Source organism: Calliphora vicina, chromosome 2, assembly GCF_958450345.1.
Source record: "Calliphora vicina chromosome 2, idCalVici1.1, whole genome shotgun sequence".
In the NCBI taxonomy this organism is placed as follows: domain Eukaryota; kingdom Metazoa; phylum Arthropoda; class Insecta; order Diptera; family Calliphoridae; genus Calliphora; species Calliphora vicina.
The window spans coordinates 25,093,895-25,114,105 of NC_088781.1; the positions used below are offsets into that span (position 1 = coordinate 25,093,895).

Sequence of the window (20,211 nt, forward strand, 5' to 3'; positions counted from 1 at the left end):
TATCGTAATGAAATTGGACATAAACAAATTTTATAAACTTAAATCTTTCTACCAATTTTTGTGAAGATTAGAGAAATATTTTATTGTCACATATTTATGATGGGTACACAAGATTAGGCCCAGCCGAATATAACTCTCTTAATTGTTATAATTAAGAATTATTTATAGAATACTTTTATTTGGTGTTCTAGATTTTTGATACTGATAAAATTAAATAAATATAAATTGATAAATTTACAAATTTAGACACATACTTTTTTATATTCGTTTAAGTAGTTCTCACATTACTAAAAATTTCAAAGAAATTTATGCACTATAAAATCATTTTCGGAAGTTGGCCTTATATGTGAGCTATGACCAATTATGATCTGAATACAGGAATATTCGAGAAGTCGTGCTTAAAAAGCAAAGAAGACTACCATTTATTTCAAACTAGTCACCCATAATTATATTCACCACTGTAACTACTTCAATTAATAAGTATAGTATTTGTCAAAAAGAAATTGTAGTATTGAACTTACTTCTCAACCATAAATGTGTATTGTGTGTTGTCAATACATACATTTCATTTGTAAGGACTCTTCCGCTGCCTCGTTAATATCCTTTCAATTTGATTTAAATCAATATTATGAGTGTGTACAGAAATAAATAAATATTTCAATTACATACTACATACAAGAACACACATACTTTTATTCGTTCTATTTCTTTTCCTTTTTATTTTGTTAGAGACAATATTGAATATTAATAAATTAAATTCAATACATAATAATTACAATTCAATGGAAATAAGTGGATTTCTAAGTATAGAAAATAATTCCTTGTATACGTACAATTAGAACTAATTTGTAAAAATATTATTTGAACGTTTAGATTTTATTTGATTTTATGATTTGTTGATTTGAAGTTGTGAGTTCTACTGTAAGGAATAAATATTTGAATTTTTTCATATACTCCCAGTCATAGGCGAGGTCAAACAATTGTTTAATACTATCTAACGTTTCAAAAATTGTATGCTCGATATAACGAATGGTGAGAAAAAACAAACGACCAAATTTTTAACATTGACAACCTTATATAGCGAACAATTCGAAAATTGTACGCTCAATATAACGAACAGAAAGTATAAAAAACAAAAGTAGTAAAGAACAATAGGTGCTGTCATTTTTTCTATAGTGGTTTTAATTTCTTGTTCCACAATATCGAATGAAAGATTTCGTTCGCATTCTAAGCGAAAGAAAACTGTTTCCATCATATAAATATGTCATCCTGCACAATTTGACAGATTCCTTAAAAAGATTATAACAAAATCGGTCCAAAATTGTTTCTGATATTTTGAAAAAACCGGACCAAGAATACTCAAATGAGTATAACTCGGTAACTATAATAAATAAATTGCACAAAGTAAGGCAAGTTGCCTTACTTTGAGAGCCGTTCCTAAGGGGTTTGTAGGTACCCTTTTACATATTCGTTTTCAAAACGATCGCAAAGGAAAGGAAAATGCAGATAAACATTAATCTTTTTGGGGAATTTTATACAGCAAGTCTATTTTGGCCTCTTCAAGTTTCTTAAGATTTTAACTAAACTTTTTAAAATTTTGTTAAACAAAATCTAAAAGTTTAAGAATTTCTCTTTAGGATATACATATAAGATAATTAGAACCTACTAGTATTACTAGAAAATATCAGTGGTGAATTTCGGCTTGTTCATTTTGTTTTGGTTGGATCTAATTTGTCTTCTCTTGCCTTCAACAGACAGATGGACGGACATAGCTAAATCATTTTAGAATTTTATAAGTACCTAGGGGGGATTTCAAGTGGACCAATTTTTGAAATCGATGTCTTCCGATCGGGATGAAATTTGCACCAAGGTTCTATTGGATTGTAATTCAGACACAATTTTTCAACCAGATCACCACTTCTGAACTGCACAAACCATCTCTCGTACATTGAAACTGATGAAATACATTCACTATAAGCTTTGGTGAGGAAACGGTGTGCTTCAGCTTATTGCATTTGGTGTCGGTAATAACTTCTCTCGATTTATATCGCGCTTTCTCAGAGATCGCACTATACGAGTTGTTATAGATGGGATCTCATCAAACGAGTTCAAGAGAAATTCAGGGGTACCGCAAGGCTCCGTTCTTTCTCCAACTATATTCCTTAATTTTTTATCACAAAGGGAACGATCATTGGACCCAAGTGAGCTGTACGAGATGAAGGTTTTGGATGGCTGCCTGAATACCATTCCTTATTTTACGTCCTTATCGTACGTCAAACTTCCAACCCTATCTATTTTTTTGCAAATGACACCAACATTTGCCATTCATATTCATTGAGTTATAGACCAAGCCTGTCTGTCGGAGATTGGGGCAATGAGGCAAAACATGAATGATTCCCTTAATCGGGACCTTGTGACAATCTCTGAATGGGACGTGCGGATAGGGTCGCTTTCAACGCTCACAAGACTCATCGACACAAAAACGAACAACAGACAATGTTGCTTCATCTGTATTTATGGATGGTGTAAATATTGTGGCATAAAAATACATTTTGATGTCCGCTGGTCTGAACACATTTTTCAAGTGTCGAAAGAAGCATTCAAGTGTCTAGGTTTTTTGAAACGGTGTAGGAATTACTTCACTCCATCCTATTTACACCGCCTATATCCGACCGATAATGTAATACAATTCCCATGTAGGGGCCGGTGCTTCAAAGTCCATTTTGAAGCTGCTCGACCGCGTACAGGAGAGGGCGAAGGTGATTATTGGTGACAGTAGGGTATCCAACTCTCGTAATGTGGGCTGCGTTTCACTGTTCTATCGGCTCTACAATGGAATGTGTTCTGATGAAATTAGGGAACTTGTTCCTGATACCCGCAGATTTTACGCAATACACGTTTTACATCAATCCCTTTGAGGTCGATTGGCCAGTGGACCGCACAACACACTACATTTTCCTAGAAGTTTTACAAGTATTTTTTAATTGTAATTTAGACATGTTCAATTATATTTCAGAAGTTTCTAATTGTATTCCAGAAATTACAAATTTTTTTTGTAATTGATGTTTTTCATAAATATCTTTTTATGTTTAAATTATATTGTGTTTAAATAGAACTACAAAAATAATTATCTCCCACTCACATTTTGGTAGAAGTATCTGAAAGATATTTTAAGTCTCTTTCCTGGGGAAAAACTTCCGATTGATACAGCTGTCTCTGAATTCAAATATGGCCGAGTGAGACTCGAGTGGTTCTGGAGCGAACATGCAATTGTTGTGGAAACGATTTAAAGATATTGCAAACAAATAACACTTGATTACGCCCTGAATGCTCTGAAAATTTGGTGAGCGCAAGTCTCTGTCAACCAATAATAAATAACCCATGGTCTTAATAATAAATATTTGAACCCAAAATGCTTGTTATCGTAACAATAACTCTGTTTACCCTGTGTACTCTTAATTTCAATTGTTTGCATACACATTTTGATACGCTTATCTAATGATGCCCTCTAACACTTTTCAGTGTAACAAACATTTAAGACTTGTAAATTTGTTCACATTTATCACATTTTTAAGAATTTCTTTGTTAATTCCAATTACAAGTGAGAGGCACCACTTAGACATGTCATTATAACTAACATTGAGGTGTTATTTTCTTTCAACCTACAGCCACACAACTAAACTAGTGTATCTATGTGATATATTGTGTATTTAACTTTTATTGTGTAATTTTATTTATGTATTTTTTATTTTTTATTCGTTCTTTATCTTGAATCGGCTGTGAGTGCATTTTATAATTTAAGATGGTAATTTTGCGTTGTGTACCTACCCATACTAAAAGTAGGTATTTATTTATTTATTTATATTTTCCATTCCATTCCATTGTGTGACCGACCAGTAAGTATTTGGCATTGTATTCAATTAGTATAAACAATTTAAAATCTATTTATCTGTGCAAAAAATCACACTTTAGTAATACAGCGTCAGAATCAGCGTCAGTGTATAGCTCGGTATCTGAATATCTGTATCAGCATCATCATCAACATCATCAAATATTCGTACAATTTATACTTGTACACTGTAAGAAATATTATTAATATATATATATAAGTGTTGTGTTCACTACAGTACACTTCAGTTTTTTTTTATTATATTTGTGATTTATTGTTAAGGTTGTTTAGAATTTATTTCTCTCTGCCCATCTCTCTCTCTATTTCTATTAACATTTCACTCTACATTATTCAATTTAGTGATAAAACACTTTTGTATGTTCAATGTGAAATTTAATTTGAATTTGTGGGTTTGAATGGTTAAAAATCAAACACGATTCTATTCTATTCAACTCTAGTTTTTCGTTTAGTTTAGTTAGACCAGCACAATACGAATAGAATACAATTTTATTGTGGTTTTATTTTATTGTATTTGTATATTAATGTTTTGTTTGTAATAAAAATCAATCAAATATTAAAATTTTGTCTGTTTGCTGTGTATGTCGTTTTTATTAGTCTAAGGTGTAAATCATAAATATTTTGATTAAATAAACGCAAAATTTCCATTCATTAAAATTTGCTGGTATATTTCTTTCATTATTTTTCCACGTATTAATTTAATGCAAAAAAATTGTTTGAAAATAGTTTTGGTTTTATAAAGTCAGCGTGATATATTCAGCTGTATCGGATCTTATATATGTATATCATCTTAATAGAAACAAGTAAGAGAGCTATATTCGGCTGTGCCGAATCTTATATACCCTTCACCAAATTATACTTTAAAATAAAAATTTTAAATATTTTTAGGTAAACATAATTTAAATTTTTTTTTTTTTTGGAAAAAAAATTAATGTAAAAAAAATTCGGGTTCAAAAATATTTTCCCCGATTTTGACCCATTGTAGGTCCAACTTACTATGGTCTTATATACGTCGTTGCAAAGGTCTTTGAAATATCTATCATTATATATCCATATTGTCTATATTAATCCAGATATATGTAGGTCAAAAATCGATGTTCTCCCGGTTTTTTGCTCATATCTCCGTTATTTATGGACCGATTTTGCTGATTTTAAATAGCAAACTTCTCGAAAGCATGTCTGACAGAATTATTGGATCCCGAAGATATCTGGGGTCTTCAGAAAATTTTGTGGTGCATTTACAAGGGGAAAAAATGCATTTTTTTAGTTTTTTTTAAATTTTTGCCATTAAATAATTACTTTTGCAATTTAATTTAAAAGAATCGAAATGTGTACGTAATTGTCGTTCTAATAAGATATAAAAGACAAAAATTGGTTAACGTGTCTCAGGCCACTCATGTAGGAACAAAATGAACATATTTTGAGAAATATTAAAACAAAAGTTTATTCTTACTTAAAATATATCCATATTTACTTGTATATGAGTTTTTATCTTCATAGGATACAGTTAACCTATTCGCAGGTATGACCAAAACAAAATATTTTTTTAACGGCAGTTTCAAAACTCCAATTTCAAATTTTTAAAAATGTTGTTAAACAAATTTTATTGCCAACATAATAGGGAATAAAAATGTGGAAAAAGTATGTCAATACCCCCTATAGTTTTTCCGTACCTGCGATATAAATTTTGCGATTTTCGAGAAAAACTAATTTTTTGGCGAATGAGCACAATTTCCTTACTGTTATTAATTTTAAGTAAAATCTGTTATTATAGTCCAGGTAATTTTAAATATAGTCTGAAAGTTTTCCTAAAATCGGAAAACGTTAACCCTTAAATCGTGAAGGTCAAAGGTCAAATTTTTCATTATTTGGAATTTCTAATGGAAATATAGCGAAATGTGTTATATTTTTAGTCCGATTTTGATGAAACGTAAGATAAATATAACATGAAGTCTAGTATTTACAATAACAGTACAAAAATGGAAATTAACCCTTAATATATCCTTCACTCATGGTGAAGGATATAATAAGTTTTAATATAATTTGGATGTTTTCCTTGAGTAGTTGGTTTGTGAAATCAAATTTAAATTACAAAAATCTAATAGCAATTAAATTACACAAGTTATTCAATTTCGAATAAAAAAGTTTGTAAACAAAATCAGCATTTTCGAATTGTGCTGAAAATCAATGAAAAGGACACAAAAAAACGTATGTATGTATATAGAATTAATATATATGTATGTATACCCTATAGTTTGGCGACCTAATGTCTTCTCCATACTAAACATTACGTCCGTGGTCATGGTATAATATTTCTGTTTAACTTTGCTGCTAAGAATTGTGTAAGAACATTTTCAAAACTTTATGTATTTATTTGCTTATAGTGAAGTAAGGGTTTATAAGATTCTCCCTTTCAAATACGAGTTTACATACTTAGGAAAATGTGGAACACATTGTGTTGTGTTTTATTTACTTTAGCTCCTTTGTAATTTTGTAAACTTTACACACAAGTCCCTCCATCTGTCTGTTTGTTTGTTTATTTGTTTGTAACAATGTTATACTTACAACTGAAAATTCTCATTATGATTAAGTGAGCTTAACATGTCCAACATATAAAACATTTTATATAAGACGTTAAGACTTTTGCCAAGATGTTTAGTATGTTGTGTATTTGGGAAGAAAGTGGGATTGACTACGTAGTTTTCTTATAGTTGCCAAACTAAAAACACATCATCCAACCACCTACCACCATCCACCCTTTAATTTTATATGACTAAGAATGGGGAAGAGTCATAAATGTACATGGAGCTAATATTATTACAACATTTATTTACGTATTTAAGTAGAGATTGTTTTACAGAATGTAACAACGCACAGTGGAAACAATTGAACAAAAATCTTAAAATATAGATTTTTTATTATTTTCTAAACTCCCCAACGGAATACAATTTGAGTTACCCTAAAGTGTTGGACGAATTGAGGAATTAATGGGCGAAAATCATAAAATATTGGGATTTTTTGATTATTTCTTAGCAGAGCTTCGAATTAATTAATTAATTAATGGTAGGATTATTTATTTCGTTTAACAAAAAAAGATGCCGCAAGCACCAAGGGCCTAACTGGCTAGACTACAATAAGTTTGTCTTTTCGTTTGAAATTTCAACAGTATTTATTTATGAAATCAGCTAAATCGTTTCATAAAATTGTTACCCAAAATATTAAACACAAAATGTAACGAATATATCTACATATATAGGACCAAATCAGGCAGAAATTGTTTTTGAATTGTATGTGTTAAAAGAATCGTCCATAAATGACCGATATACATATAAGTTAAGAAAACTGTTAACATCCCATTCATATGTAATAAAGTCTATACACGCAGAGAAAAAATATAGTTGTGCATGTTTAATGTAACCATTTCAATATTGTTACAAGTTTTTTAACAATATTATAGTCAAAGTAACTATTTACATGATTGTGGTAACCATAATAAGATTAATTTACGATTCACATGATTGTATCAACCATATATATGGTTACAGTATATGTTTGTGACAACCATTTACATGATGAAGGATTTACCATATTATATTTCTCTCGGCTTATGGATATTATAATCTGAGAACAACATATTACGATAAAAATATTCATCATAAATGGTTGTCACAAACATATACTTGTATACTGCAATCGTGTGAATCGTAAATTAATCATATTATGGTTACTACAATCATGTAAATAGTTACTGTGACTATAATATTCTTAAAAAACTTGTAACAATATTGAAATCATTACAGTAACTATATTATTCTCTGCGTGTAGTTGTCAGTACAAAATTATTTATCAGCAATGCGAACTGTAAAATGGGCGTGGCTTTAAATTAGCTAATATTTTTGTCTATATTTCGAATACAAATTTCTGTATATAGACAATATGCAAATTAAATGAAAGGTATTTGGAAGGAATTAATGTACTATTTTAGCAACATTAGGACAACTTGGCGACAATATTTTTTAACCCCACTTTTTGAAGAAAATCTTGAAAAAACCATTATAACTAAATAAAGGAATTTTTTAAGCCCGATTGAACTTTTAATTGTACAAAATAACACAAATAAGTAAATTTTTAATCAAAAAATTTTGTATTCGAAAGATAATTAATTTGATAATGATTTCGGCCATATGGTCACCGCGGCTTGACGGAGTTCATCCTGGACGTCCAAAGATGGGCCACTTTTTCGAGCTTTTCTGGCCGTATGTCACGTATAAAACGAACAAAATTGGCCTCCAAGACGTCAACTGTTGCTGATTTATCAGCATAAACCAATGACTTCACATGGCCCCACAGGATATAATCGAGAGGTGTCAAATCGCACGACCTTGACGGCCAATTGCCAGGTCCATTTCTCGAAATCAAGTTATCGCCAAATTTTGATTTCAATAAATCGATGATAGTACGTAGCGCCATCCTGTTGTAACCACATCTGGCCCGGATCAATGTCATATATTCAAACAAAAAAACAATGACCGTGGTGCGGTAACGATCTCTATTGACCGCGAGCTCCTGCTTCATTTTTGAAGAAATAAGGTACGATGATGCCACCAGCGTGTAAACCGCACCAAACGGTACATTTTTCTGGATGTAATGGATGTCTGTTGTGGATTGGTCTCACTTCATATGCGGCAGTTTTGTTTTAACAACCCCGTTAAGCCAAAATGAGCCTCATCGCTGAACACAATTAAAAACAGTCGTCTATTAGTTTGCCCGAATCGATGACTGATTTTCAAAGTGAATTTGGAAAATTTGGTAGCGTTGTTCAAGCAGCAATCTATTCATGATGATTTCCCAAAGTATGGCCATTCGCTTGACAGTTAACTCATTCGTAAGTTCTATCGGACTTAAACAAAATACCCTTTATATAATTTTACGTAGTGTTTAAACGCATAATATGTCTCAAATTCTTCAGATATTAGCCAATTTTTCACAAAACTACCTGACTAGTCTGGACAATCACCCTTATCGTGGTTGGCGTAAACGTCTTACGCCTACGACTGTTTCGTACTAGATTAAAGATAAAATGCAAACTGTTTCTTTAATCTAGTACGAAACTGTCGTAGGCGTATGACGTTAACGCTAACCACGATAAGGGTGAATATTTCCGCTAACGATATCGATATTTTCCGTAACGGTAATTGCAGTTGTTTCGGAAACGGTGTTCTTTAGGGTAACCGTAGATAACTCGTTATTTATAATATTGATATAAATCACCTACCAATAATAATTACTACATGCTTCCCACGGCAGTCGGTTCCAAACTGTACATTATTTTGATTTTTTTCCTCATATGTCCTACTATGCAGCTCCATTTCTTTATTTTTGTGTAAACCAATTTTTGTCACACTGCATATAATTTCAACAAGACAACATGATTTTTCTCCATTATTAACAGCATGCTAATGTATTTATTCTGCTGAATAAAATAATGTGAGCATTAGGAGCGCCGAATTTGTATGGTGCCAAAAAAAAGTAATCGAAAATAATTCTTTTAAAATTTCGTTTAAAACAAGTTCTGAAATGTAAAATTTTTTATTTCAGATGTGCATGAAATTTTATGAGTTGTACGAAAAATTTTATATCCCAAAAAAAATTGTTTTCGTTGCACAAATAGTTCTAGAACCCATGCATATACATAGTTTGGTGTTGCGACTAATGATTTTGTCACATTTGGATCAAGCATTACGAAGCCAGTACCTCTTCCCTGGAAACGGTTCTGGAACCAGCTCTATAATCAATCATTTTTGCTTGAAATTGTCACCCTCTGTCCAACAGAAGCGATATATAACTTACACACCTTCTTAAGAACGGTTCTAGAACTAGTTCTCCCAACATTGCTACTTGGAACAAGTTCTGTGATCCACATAAGGAAATTTATTTATATTTTATTACAAATATTGGGTGTATGACTTAAAAATGCGGTATTTGCAATATATGACGTATCTTTTGAACGCGGTTTTTGTTTTTAATAACTTATATGTCATTTTGAAGAGTATATATCTGTGATTTATTCTCAATTAGTTATTGAACATTATAGTGTAATAAACAAAGTCTTTTTTTGCCTCGAAAATGTCGAATTTTGTATCAACACAAAGCGTCATATGCGGGAAGTTTTGCTTTACTTCTATAATTTGAAAAAAAAAAAAGTACGGCTGAAACACACCGATTGCTCACCAAAGCTTATGGCGAATGTGTTTGTGAGGTTCAGAATTGGTGATTTTGACACGGAAGTCCAAGAATTGGAGTCATTACACCATGAAGATTGTTGTCGAACTCAACAAGAGCTTGCAATATCATTGGGATCTACTCAGGCAGAAATTTCAAAACGTTTGCAAGCAGGATTCATCCAAAAGCAGGGAAATTAGATACCATACGAACTGAAGCCGAGAGACCTTGAAAGACGATTTTGCATGTTCGAAATGATGTTTGAACGTTATAAAAGAAAATCATTTTTGCACCGAATCATTAATTTTGATGAAAAATGGATCAATTACAATAACCCGAAGCGTAAGAGATCGTATGTGAAGCCCGACCAAACAGCCGAATCTACACCAAAGCCAAATATCCATTGCGCTAAGGTAATTCTCTCGCAAAAGTGTCCTTTCAACAACACTCGGCCACATTATGCAATACCTTTTAAAAAGTATTTAGAATAAAATGGTTGGGAAGTTTTGCCTCACTCGCCTTATAGTCCAGACCGTGCACCGTCCGACTACTATTTGTTTCGATTGATGTAGAATGTTTTCTTTGGTATACGCTTCACTTTGGAACAGAGTATCCGATATTGCTTTGATTCGTTCTTGGCCTCAAAAGAAGAACAGTTCTTTTGGCTCGGAATCCATATGTTGCCAGAAAGATGGGAAAAGGTCATAGCTAACAATGACCAATACATTGAATAAGTTAATATTGTACAAATGTTCCAAATAAAAGCTAAACATTTTAAACAATCCCGCATTTTTAAGACATACACCCAATAGTTCTACATAACTAGAATCACAACACTGTTCTTCAAAACGTAGTAGTTACGATAGAACTATTTAGTGATCTATAGTAGTTGTCAAGGAATCTGAAGTGGTTTCGGTATGAAGGAGAACAATTTTAGATACAATTTTGGGAGCATCGAACATCCAAAACTTGCAAAATTAGGACCGCCCTAAGATGTATATCTATACTATATAAATATATGAGTTTCAACGGAAAAAAAATTCAAGACAAAAACGAAACAACATTTTTGTTTCCTACATTAGCTGAAATAATTTTTATTATTTTTTTTCCTCCACAGCATTTTTATTTTCTTCTCATGTTTCTTTTTCTCTTATTACTCGTATTTTATTTTAGTCTTTAAAACAATAAACCCAGAAAAAAATTTAACATTTTCTTTTCCAACACCATTACGACGACGACATCCTAAATATATTCTACCTACTATCGTGCTATTAGTAACGTTTCTTTCTTTTTTCCTTTTTGCCAAACAGTGTTCTAAAAAAAAGCGAAAAAGCACATTTAGACATTTAAAGTAGTCTTCTCTATTGTTTCAGATGAAAAGTAGGACTAAAAAGAGAGAAAAGAAGGCTAAAACAAACTTAACTCTATAAGAATGATTTTGCTGTTTTATTTATTTTTTTTTTTCTCATTTTGTTTTACACTTTAACAAAGATGGTCATGTCGAGAAAAAAAAGTTAATGGAATTTGGTCATGTAATATTTGTGTTGTTACAATATATTCTTAAGGATTAAATACATATGACCCAAATTTTGTCACATGCAAATTAGTTTCAAAGTTCAAATAAGAAACTTCTCAAATTTCAAACTCGCAAGATGACTTCATGTTACTTTTGTTAAACCATTAATAAGCGTGGATGTACATAACTTTTAATAGCCTTTATTATAATTTGCGGTTATCAATATTTGCGAGGAGTTTTTTTAGTAGATTACTTATTTGTCATAGGACTTTTTATGTTAGAGGACACGCAATGAAACAATTGTTTTATTAAATATATTACAATACTAACCCAAAATTCTCGTTTTTCATGTTATTATTGGATTATTTAATGAGATGTAAATTTATATATTATTTCAAACAATTACTCATTTCTTTATTTTTTATAGGTATTACATAATTATTTCTTATTTTATGGAGGAAACAAATTTCAACTCCCTGTCATAAAACACCTTTTATAGCAAAGACTCCTTTAACAACAATTATTGATTAAATAGTACGAGGTCAATAAGTCCCCGTTTTTTTTTTTAATTTCCCGGCTCTTAACTGAAGGACTGCTCCTGCCAACAGGCATCTGTCAGTTGACTCCTGTCAAAATTTCAACAAGCTGCGTCATTTAGTTTGTGTTTGACAGTCATTAATAGCAGACTACCTCGTGACTTGAGGAGAAATTGGAAAAAAGTGAATTTCGTCTGCATCACTTAAATAAAGGCTAAGCTTGATAAATATTATGGGAACTCTGCACCATCAATAACAATGGTAAAAAAGTGGTTACTGAATTCCGCACGAAAGATGCCGATCGTTCTGGACGCCCAGTTGAGGTCTATACATCCGTAATAATTGAACAAAATCACGATTTGGTGTTGGCCATTCGGAGAATGAAAGTGCGAGAGATTGTGGAAGCCATAGGCATCTCACATGGTTCAGTATTTTTAAATTTTTAATGATCTCTTGGGTATGAGAAATGTTTCCCCAAGATGGGTCACAAAAGTGTACATATGTGCAGGGTCCATTGCAAAAATCCATGAATTAGGCTACAAAATGCTCTCTTTTCCGCCCTATTCTCCGGATTTAGTCCCATGTCCAAAGTATATAAAGGGTGTTTTGTTTAAGTCCGATAGAACTTACGAATGAGTTAACTATGAAACGAACTGTCATACTGCGCTCACTTTTTGACATTTATGATCTGTATACTCTTGTAAATCATCATGAATATATTTACGCTTGAACAATGCTACCAAATTATCCTAATTTACTTTGGAAATCAGTCAACGATTCGCGCAACTTATGGACGACTGTTTTATCAAAAAGAATTGTGTTCGCGATTAGGCTAGCTTTTGGCTTGAGTGAGATACAGCAGACCCTATAGACTCCATTACATCCCAAAAAATTAAGCGTTTGATGCTGGTGGCATTATCGACCTTATTTCTTCAAAAATGAAGTCGGAACTCGTTTTACGGTCAATGGATACCGTTATCGCACCATGATCAATGATTTTTTTGTTTGAAAATGTGGATGACATTGATCCGGGCGAGATGTGGTGTCAACAGGGTGGCGTACGTGGCATACGGCAACCGCAATCATCGATTTATTGAACAAATTTGGCGATAACTTGATTTCGAGAAATGCACCTGTCAATTGGCCTTCAAGGACGTGCGATTTGACACCTCTCGATTATTTCTTGTGGGGTCAAGTGAAGTCATTGGTTTATACTGATAAATCAGCAACAATTAACGCCTTGGAGGCCAATATTGTTCATGTTATTCGTGACATATGGCCAGTAATGTTAGAAGAAGTGACCCAAAATTGGATGTCCGAAATCATTTTCAAATATTAATGCCATGTATAGAGCTTTCGAATAAAAAAACTTTGATTAAAAATGACTTTTTTGTATTATTTTTTACAATTTCTAGATCTTAAACACTCCCTTTATATTCTGGATCTATTGAATCAACATTCCGAAGACCCTTAAATAACTTACAACCTTGATTGATACATCAATATACATATAGTCCTGGTTCAGTTGTTATTTAAAATCGGACCACAAATGTAGGAAACTTCAAATAGAACACTACTCGGCATTTTGCTCGAATACGGAAAACTGGCCGAAATTAATATTCAATTGAACTCTAGAAATATATTTTTGAAGAGTATATTTCGGAAGAGAGTTGGGAAACGAACCCGTGAAAAAACAAACCGGCTGTGTTTGTTAGTCTTGCATCTTAAATGCAACATGTCCCAATTTTTTGATTAGCTACCTATCTTTGATTTTCACGAAAATTACTTTTTCATGGTAAAATAATGTTCAGTAAAATAGCCCTCATCTGTGGTGTGAATTTCATAACAAACATATTTTTTTGCAGTTTAATTAATTAATTTTTTCCAAATAAAAATAATTAATTTTCAAATATTTTTTTGGAATAATTTCTTCTTGCAATTCATGTTTTCTTACTAATTTTTGCATGCTGAACATGAATTTAACATTTTTCAAACATTTATCAAAATAGCGAATGCCGATTCTGAATTGAATTACCATGAACATATCGAGCCCTTATTTTCCAAATATTTTCCGATTTTCTCCAGTTTTCCTTCATTGGACTAACAACATACGTATGTGTCAAATATGAAAAGAACTGTTTAAAAATAATGACTAAATCCAAAGTTATATGCATTTGAATTTAAAAATAAAAGCCGATTTTTTCGAAAATTTTTTGGAAAAAGAACTTTTTTCTTTTTAAGTTATTTCTAAGAGGATGTATAAGGAAATTATACTTTTTGAAAGCTAAGTTTTCATAAAATATTTTAAATGAAAAAAAAAAATTAAAAATTTTTGTTACCGAGGGGACCAGGTCCATTAAAAAAACTCCTATTTTTTTATGTAAAATTAAACTTTAGGGCAAAAATTCTCGAATCGCATATTCGATATTAAAATATAATAACCGATTTTAGATGGCCCAATATGCTTTTAATTATTTTGTAAAGTGTTCCGATAACTCCGACCCTGGTATGGATATTATAGCCAAAAAACTAAAAATTTCCATTTTTGGGATTTTTTAACACTTTTTTGGGAATTGCGGGATTGCTGATAATAAATTTCAAAATTCGTTTCTATTTTTCTATTTTAAATAGAAAATGTTACATAACTGTGAAGTTTCATTAAAAATTATTCATAAATAAATATTTTATTTCATAAATAAATATTTTATTTTATTTCAATTCGAAAAATTTGTATCTATGCAAAAATTCAATAAAAAATATTTTTTGTCATATTTGTCAATAAAGTATTCCATGAATTTTTAATTGTCAAAAGTTATAAATATTTTTGAAAAATTGACAAATAGCTTGAACGAAATTATAATACAGCCATAGTCGTATATATTTACACACACTAAAAAAATAAAGTAAGCTAGGATAAAATCAAAATTTTGCGGCCTTGTAAATAAAATTGGAAAAAAAAAGATTTCTATCACAATCCATAGACTTTATAGATAATGATAGCTAAGAAATTTTATAAATAAATCTACCAATTAGTGGTTCAAATCGAAAAAGAAGTTCATACCATTAGTTTTCAAAATTATTTACTCATATTTATTTCCTTTCAAAATTATTTACACATCATTAAAAATAAGATAAAACAACAAAAAAGTAACGTTTTTTTTTAATAACCAGATAAATTTCCATCCGCGTCTATAACAGCTTGTAGTCTATCTGGAATTGAATCAACTAATTTTCGCACAAAGTCAATTTCCAGGCTATTCCATATACATTTCACTTCTTCAATTGTTTCCTCTCGTTTACGGCCATTTTTCAATGTTCTCCTCCTTTTTATGGCTGCCCAGACATTCTCAATTATATTTAGGTCAGGACTCTGTGGTGGCCACGGAAGAACATCTTGTCCAACCCTATTTAAAAAGGTAGTTGGTAACCATGCTTTGTGGCATGGAGCATTATCATGCTGAAGAATCCAATTTTCACTAGCAAACAGTCTTCGTGCGGATGGAAACACATGGTCATTTAATATATCCAGGTATCCCGATTGGTTTAGTGTCTCTTTAATTGGTATTAGATCCCCATATCCATTATAAGAGACACATCCCCAAAACATTACCGAGCCACCACCAAATCTATTAAAAGGTTGCAATGCTTTTTGCCTTGATCCCTTTGAAAGATGCATATATGTTCTTCCAAATGAACCTTCAAATTGGAAAGAAGATTCGTCTGTCCATAATACATTTTGCCAAAACTCCTTTGGCTTATGGATATACTCCTTAGCAAACTCTAGACGTTTTATTTTGTTTTTGGGAGATATATCTATTATTTTTCGGACAACATAAGTCCTTATATCATAATTCTTTAATCTTCTTCGTATTGTACTGTCACTTATATGTTTTCCAATAATGTTTTCTGACTCCTCAGCAACTTTAATTGGACTTGCATCTGGATTTTCAGCGAATACTTTCACAATTGAACAATCTTCCTCTTTGTTTGTTCTCATTTTTCGACCACTTCTACTTCTATTTTGAAGACTTCCGTATGTATTTTTCTTTTTTACTAAATTATATACTGTTTTCCGACATATTCCATACTCTTTTTCTAATTCCAACGCCGATACACCCATTCTAAATTTGGTTACAATTTCAGTTCGCATCTCGAGGGGAATTTCCCTTATTTTCACCATTTTGAATGCTTTTTATAGACTTTTTTTAAGAACTTTTTAATTTAACTAATAACAAAAACTGACTAGCAAAAACCATGACGTTTTTTCCAAGACTATAGAGGTTTTAGTCGCTTTTAAGGAATGTGTAAATACTTTTGAAAAAGAATAAATTTGTGTAAATATTTTTTAAAACTGAAGGTTAGGTCTACTTTTGCGAATTTAAGCAATAACTAGGACCTTTCTTCGTAATATTTTTTAACGAACGTGATCTACACCCTTTAAGGATTGTAGTAATGAACATTTTTTTCTTCAAATGTATCTTTAAAGTACCAAAATGTTGTTTTATTTCGAAGAATACTTAAATTTTCAGTGTGTGTAAATAGATACGACTATGGCTGTATATCTCATCATAAAATTTTTAATTCTATGTATAAATTTCAAAATAATAAAAAAAAACCTTCTCCTTAAAATTTGTGTTTTGTCGCTTACGATAATTTGGCGCTAAGGGCTCGATATTTTACATTTTTGTTTTTTGAAAATATAATGTCAATGGTTAAAGTTGGAGTTTGCTTAAAAAAGTGTCTACTTTTAAAGTGTCATCTATTATATTTAGATGACATTTAATTTACATAATCAAACTCCAAAAACAATTAAAAAAGGCAAAAAAAAATTTCTTCTATAACTTTTTGTTTAATATTGTTTATTGATAATTTTTTATCTTATGTTGTATTAAGCCGTTATCTTAAATAAATCACTTTAAAAACTGACAGATGGCATAAATGTAATCAAAATAAATTAATTTTATTAAAATGCAAAATCCTCTAACTTATGATGTTCAAACATACACATTGAATATTTTGTAAAGAAAAACCCTCTATCTCTCATAATGTCCCCAATAATGCAACAATTTTAAAAACCAATTATATGTGAGAATCAGTAGTTGCTTTAAAAAATATTGTACAATATCGAATTTTAATAACTCAAGTAATGAGCGTAAAAACAGTTTTTGGCTCTCCTAAAAAGTTGTGTTTTTTAAGATAGAGGGTTTTGACCAAAAGTATAAAACTGGATTACTATATGTGACAACATACATTTTATCTGCTATATTCTAATAGCTTAACTTCCGTTCTAACTTTCTATGGCAATTTCTGTAACGATCACAGTATAATATAATTAATAAGTTCTATATTTGTTCTAATTTGAGTAAAAATCAATATTTCATATGTCTATGCCTTCTCAATGACGAGTATTAAATTGTTGTCACGCAATTATAAATTTAACAACAAAATAAAAATATACATAGAAGCACGTAATAAATAATTAAAATTCATTACTACTATATTTTTGAACATGTTTTCAATTAAGTGACATATTTTAGCAATACAATAAATTGAGTGGATCAACACAAAAAAACACACATACTGTGACTTGAAATATTCTGTTTTATTCTTTGTATTTTGTCTACAAATAATAATAAAATTTTGTACATATTATATTTAGATGTTAATTATTCCTCTGAGGTTTTCTCAAATACATAGATACATATACAAAAGAATAAAAGTTATTAATTATAGTTCTCAAAAATCTTTTTAAAAATATTATATACACACACAGCTTGTCTATTGACAATAAATTTAGTTGAATCTGTCTGCACTGTAAGAAGAGAACCAATAATAATAATAATATCATACAAATTCTATATTCTATATAGTAGTAACCATAGATAAATACACATAGATCGGAAACTCTCCTGTCAAAGACCTTACTCAGTTGTCCTAAGTGGTGAGAATGTATTAGTATAAAAAATCTGTGTGAAAACAAAAAACAACACTCGTATCTGTGATTATTTTGAGTAATTTTATTATATGAGTTTTTTTCTAGTTTCCGGTCTATGTCTATTTCTCTATGGTAGTAACCATAGAGAACAGAAACTAGAAAAAAATCAAACAAAAAAATTACTCAAAATAATCACACATACGAGTGTTGTTTTTGTTTTCACATAGTTTTTTCTACTAATATATTCTCACCACTTAGGTTTCTGACAACTGAGTTAGGTCTTTGACAGGAGAGTGTCCGCTCTATGTCTATTCTCTATGGTAGTAACATTTTAATATTAAAAAATGTCTAGTTTACACAAAAAAAATAATCATGCCTAAGTAATTTCAACTCAACTCTCTCATATTCCTACAACATTCCCACTAAATTAATCCTTTGCAGACATTTAACTAAAGGACTTTCACAAACGTTGCATTTTACATTTTTCATTAACGTAGTGAAAGAATGGAAACCACAACAATAATATAATTTGCATGCAAACACTTCAGACAATACAAGATAAAGCAAGGCTTTTTTTCAAACAAATTTCATAGCTAAACTAAAGACAGGCGAGGCAAACAAATTGTATGGAATAAAAACAACCGCAGGATACAAAACTGATACTGAGTACAAGTGTTTTTGAGGTGGCTGTCAGTCGGCTCAAGATACAAACAAGTCAATTGTAGTAGATTTTTTTACAGCAACAAGGAATTTAAAAACAAAACCAACAGGGTTTATTTTACAAACATAAAAATATGTTATTTTACTATAATTGTTAAGCCAGTGTAAACCAACCGGAAGCATCTTAATAACAAGTATTTAAAAAAAAAACGGAATAGAAAAGTGCATGCAAGTAGGAAGTCTAATGAAAATGTTGGAAAGATTTCGTTGAAAAGAGAAAGGAGAGGAAATGCTAAAAAAAAATTACAAGTTAAGGTGGCTAGAGGTTGATTTTAAGCAAATGAACGTGTCTTATTAAAAGTTGAATAGGAATTTGAAGTTTATCAAACAATATAACTTGTAGACTTTCTGTTAAGGAAGTAAACACAACCATTTATCCAGAAATGGGCCTCACCGTTGCCCGAATAGAACACCAATTTTGATGAAACAATTTTATCATTTGCACGTGTTGTTGAACGCTATATCCGTCCATGGTGACGTTGCAAAACAAATAAATGAGCAAATTCGACAGACATAGCTTCAACAATATGACCGCTTTCAGCTGTCAGAGTAGTTGTGTTATTTTTGCTTATATCTCAGCTATTTGTGGGCCGATTTTCCCGAAATTAAATAGCAACCGAACCAAGACTATAGCAAATATACTAATGCAACAATCATCTATGTAAGTTGTCTGGGGCTCCGGAAAGTTGATTTTACAAACAAAATGACAAACATATTTATACCCTTACCACTCATGGTTAAGGGTCTATGGTCACTCTAAAATATATCCAAGTGTATAATAGAAAAACATACATTTTCCCATACATCATCCATCCATTCATCCATCAATTATGTATTATTGTGTCTTGAAATGAAACTAATTTGAAACTCATTTAGGCATAAGTGCACTTATTATACATAAAGTACACTTTCAATAGATAATTACAAAACTTGAGACATCATTAAAAAGGAAGCAAAAAAAAAACAGCTTTTGTTTTGTATTCATTCAGATATTAGAAAAAAACAACCTGTTGAATAAAACTATTATGAAATTGAAACTAAACTAATTTTGAAATATAATTTTGTATTTTGCAGGTTCAGCTATAAAATGTTTTGTATGCAACAGTCATAAAGATGCAAATTGTGCATTGGATATGCCACCGGATAATCTACTAAAGGACTGTCAAGAGGACTATTCTTCAAGGGGTCGTGGTATCTCCACATATTGTCGTAAAATAACACAAATTATTGAATTTTCAGTAAATAATTGTAAGTATGATTTTTTTTAGTACTACACCATTTCCAATTGCATTTCGGAAATTTTTTATTGAATTTCAGAAATTTGTAATTCTATTTGATTTATTTTTTTATATTAGATTAGTTTAAACTTACTTAT

General features: G+C 30.8%; 2 protein-coding genes across 5 annotated transcripts in view; one reads left to right on the top strand and one right to left on the bottom strand.

Moving 5' to 3' along the window:
* The window catches only part of LOC135951775 (uncharacterized), an 88,397-nt gene that overhangs the window by 67,965 nt on the left and 221 nt on the right, over positions 1-20,211 (bottom strand). The window lies entirely within an intron of this gene.
* Positions 1-20,211, top strand: part of LOC135951776 (uncharacterized) — a 28,864-nt gene that overhangs the window by 5,504 nt on the left and 3,149 nt on the right. For all 4 annotated transcript variants that reach the window (XM_065501495.1, XM_065501496.1, XM_065501499.1 and 1 more), the window contains one exon: positions 19,911-20,084. In XM_065501495.1, coding sequence (XP_065357567.1) covers positions 19,911-20,084 — 174 coding nt within the window. The remainder of the gene's footprint in view (positions 1-19,910; positions 20,085-20,211) is intronic.